The 4,328-nt window shown below is 25.0% G+C and overlaps 1 protein-coding gene across 1 annotated transcript in view; it reads right to left on the reverse strand.

The window, feature by feature from the left end:
* The window catches only part of LOC127076630 (probable WRKY transcription factor 33), a 2,688-nt gene extending 25 nt beyond the window's left edge, over positions 1–2,663 (reverse strand). Inside the window, exons 1-3 of the mRNA XM_051018337.1 lie at positions 1,873–2,663; positions 1,622–1,738; positions 1–714 (exon numbers count right to left, since the gene is read on the reverse strand). The exon at positions 1–714 is cut by the window's left edge and continues 25 nt beyond it. Coding sequence (XP_050874294.1) covers positions 114–714; positions 1,622–1,738; positions 1,873–2,615 — 1,461 coding nt within the window. The 5' untranslated portion in view covers positions 2,616–2,663 and the 3' untranslated portion in view covers positions 1–113. The remainder of the gene's footprint in view (positions 715–1,621; positions 1,739–1,872) is intronic.
* Positions 2,664–4,328: the final 1,665 nt, after the last annotated feature.

A 4,328-nucleotide genomic window follows, 5' to 3' on the forward strand; every position in this document is an offset into this window, starting at 1 on the left:
TATTTATTTATACAATTTATTCATCCATTAGAAATCTCATTGAATCATATATTATTTAGGGACAATCTAAATCTAGGTCAACTCAAATTTAGAAAACCAATGCTTAGACCCAACTAAGAGAAAAACCTCCTACCATTGAGGTGGTTGAAGTCTAGTAAAATATCATCTGACATTGCTCTCATGTTTGGTATCAAAATATCATGGTCATCATCGCAACTTCCCATCGATTTTGTTTGTGAATAAGGAATTGTTGATTCACAAGTGAAAACTTGAGCATCACTACTCTTTGGCTCATCAAACTGCAACATCATTACATTAGATGAACTCAAGTTTTCAACATTCGAAGACGATACAACTTCTTGGGAAACAAATAAGTGATTTTTTGTAAGTTCATTTTTTGGATATAGGACTTTTGATTGAGTTGAGAGAATTTGAGTATTGATGTTCTCAGTCTGATCAAAGTGTGTCGTTACAACATTAGACAAACCCATGTTTCTTACATTTGAGGATGATTCAGCAACTTTAGCAATGGATAATCCTTCCTTTGATGATTTATTTCGAAAGCTACCAATGGCAAATTTATGTTTACGTTTTGGCTCTTTATGATTGTGATGTCCTTTATACGTTACAACATAAGTGTTCTCTTTGTTTTTGCTTTTTTCTACAATTTTTTTTGCCGAACAAATATTGAAACTGCTACATTTGTAATAGCTTCTGCAAAATTATAACTTCTATATAAAACAACACTACAACTTTTAAATAAAAGCACTATTAGAAAATAGTGGGAGCTTTTATAATTTATTACTAAAAAAGATGTAGATGTATACTTATGAGTAATTCACTTTATTAAGTAAATATTACAATCGGAAGAAAAACTATGACCAATATGTTTTGGTCTTGTAAAAAAAATATCTTTAATGCCTTTTAATATTTTTGTTTTAGATGGTTTTAAACTTTGCAAATATAAAAATTTATGCTTTAGGTTCTTGTTGTTTTATCGTCCCTATAAAGTTTATTCAAAATATTAGGTTCTTGTAATATGTATAATGCTTTATTTTAATTTTTCTACTTTAGAGAAGATAGTAATAGTTTTTCATGTATTTGAAAATGAAACGCAAAAATATTCAAGTTTAAAACCATATTTGTCGTGTTTAACCACAATTATATTTATATGATCTACATGACTTTTAATATTATTTAAAATAAGGGTTAAATATATTTGTGATCCTTCTAAATATTTCAAATTTTATTTTTAATTTCTCAAAATATTTTTTTCAAAGAATAATCCTCTCAAAAAATTTTATCTACACTTTTGGTCCCTAATATTAAAATCGTCACTAATTCCATCGTTAAATAATAAATCATCGCTAATTCAATGGTTAAGTTGTAAAAACCGTCGTAAATTGCAGGAGGAACCAAAAGTGTGGATGAAAAATTTTAGGTGGACCATTCTTTGAAGACAATATTTTAAAGAACTAAAAACGAAATTTGAGATATTTAAGAGGATCAAAAATATATTTAACCCTTAAAACAATATGCGTGTGTGGGTGTATTAGGTAACAAATGTATTATTTTGAATATGAATAAAAATATGTTAAAGTTGAGTTTTTAACATAGAAACCTTGGATGTGAAGACCCTTTGATAATTTTTTCTCCATATTTTCTCCATGTCCATGGATCTTCTTTGATTTTTTCGACACTCAAATGACACTCCAATATCTTCACATTATTATTCTTTCTGTAAAAAAAACAAAAGGTAAATTTGATTTTAGGACAAAATGCCTTGTTTTATCTCTACGGGATGGAAATGATTAAACAAAACATATTGATTAATGATCGTTATGTACTAAATGATATAAATAATTACTATACCTTTTCCAAACTTTTCGATTTGGATGTAGTGAAAGTGTATTTGGCATAACCCCAAAACTAGTTTGGGGTACTTGAATTGGTAGTTGATTGCACTTTCTCTGGATTTTTCGAAGAACCGATGGATGATTGTATGCAAGATCAAAATGTGCAGTTGTAATTTCAATGTTGGCCGAAGGTTTGGGGGAAACCCCTTGATCGTTGTTGTTTGGTTTAGTTTGTTGTTGTTTGATAAATATTGGAAAATCCAAAATGATAGGATAACGTTTGGTTCCATTAATACTAGTGTTAATATTAGTTGTGGTAGTAGAGATAGGAGAAGTAAAGGTCGTGGTGGGGATAATGGCGGTGAGGGTGGGAGTCGTGAAAGTGGTGTTAGTAGTGACAGGGGTAATGAAGGCAGAGATATTGGTGTTGAGAGAAGTGATGGTAGGGGTCCTTATAGGGCTTGTGAGGGTAGGATTGGAATTGGATATAAAATTTTTGAAAGATAAGAAATCATTTGATTTCAGCGGAGAAAAAAGGACTGAGTTATTTTCATGGGACAAAGTAAAATCATCAAAGTATGGTGTGTGATTTTGAAGTGATATAATCGTATTTGTGGTGGTGGTGGTTAGGGTGTGAGGTGAAGTTTCAAAAGTTGTTTGAATATGAGGTGATGTTTCAAATATGGTGGAAGAAGGAGTTAAGAAGGTATCTTTGGAACTATGCACAATGGAAAAGAGATCCCAATCACCATTAGCCATGGGAGAAAAAAGGCAAATGTATATGAATATAAACAAAGAGGAGTAAGATATATGATGATGGAACATGACTACCCTAAAAACTTTACGAGTATTTATAAGAAGAAAAGACCGTTTTTTAAAAATATAAATAAATAAAATTATTGATTTTTCCAATAACAACGGTCCATGTTAAATTTATATATTTAGTCATATATTTTACTTTTTCCTAATAATTAATGACTTATAAATTTTCTTATTTTATATATATATATATATATATATATATATATATATATATATATATATATATATATATATATATATATATATATATAATATATATATATATATATATATATATATATATATATATATATATATATATATATATATATATATATATATATATATATATATATATATATATATATATATATATATATATATATAGATATATATATATATATATATATATATATATATATATATATATATATATATATATATATATATATATATATATATATATATATATATATATATATATATTATATATATATATATATATATATATATATATATATATATATATATATATATATATATATATATATATATATATATTATGATGATTTTAATTGATTAGTATATATAATTTCATATATTGACCTAGAAGCCATCACATACTGAAATAAACACCATATCAACTTAATTCTTTTAAAACAATAAATTATAAAGTCAAATCAAATTTCATTAAAAAATATAGAAAATAAATTAAAATTGATAAGCTTAGCTAATGTAAATTAAACTTTATGATACATAATCATAAAATGGTAAAAAAAATATTTAATTTAATTTAGGTTTAATGACATTTTGGTTCTTCTATTTTATTAAATTCATGAAATTGTTTTTCTTATTTTAAATTTAAATACTTTTGTTCTTTGTCTCATATTTTTGTTAATTAAATGATGGTTTCATTTTTCAAATAATAATTTTTTTTTTATAAAACATGACAAAGTTTCAATTATAAATTTATTGTGGAACGTTGTTATTGATAGAAATATAAATTGAAAAACAAACACCTTATCAATTTTTTATGAGAATACATAACAGGAGGATCAAAACTATTTAAATTTAATAGGAAGAATAATTTTGTAAATCGATTAAAATTGAGAATCAAACCTATAATTTTTCCATTAAATTTAATTTAATTATATAGAAAACACTTTTTTTATTTTTTTAATAAAAGTTGGGTATTTCCTTAAATTGAAAATTAGGTGTGTTCATTGGTTCGGAAAAATACGAACTAAATCGGAATCCAAACCAAACCACAGTGTTTGGGTTAGACATTTTTTTCGTTCGGACAAAAATCGAACCAAACCAATGAAACCAATGTTAATTTGTTCAGACAACATATTTCAAATATTCTATCCGCGAGCCCGTCTATTCGAACCAATCATATTAATTTATATAATTTATATCATTATCATAGAAATTAGTATAAGATATTTAACTTTAAGAAAGAAGAAAAATAAAACTTCATTTGTGACATTCACAATCTATATAAAAAATGAAAAAAAGTAAATTTTTTATATTATTATAGTAAATTAGTTGATTAAATTAGAAAATTTTAATTTTTTTTACACATTTGTTTGTAATGTATCTGATCAATCCAACTCAAATCATTTCGTTATTTTCGATTTGGTTTGATTTAGATTTTATCGAAAAATATAA

The sequence above is a fragment of the Lathyrus oleraceus genome, chromosome 1 (assembly GCF_024323335.1).
Source record: "Lathyrus oleraceus cultivar Zhongwan6 chromosome 1, CAAS_Psat_ZW6_1.0, whole genome shotgun sequence".
NCBI lineage: Eukaryota > Viridiplantae > Streptophyta > Magnoliopsida > Fabales > Fabaceae > Lathyrus > Lathyrus oleraceus.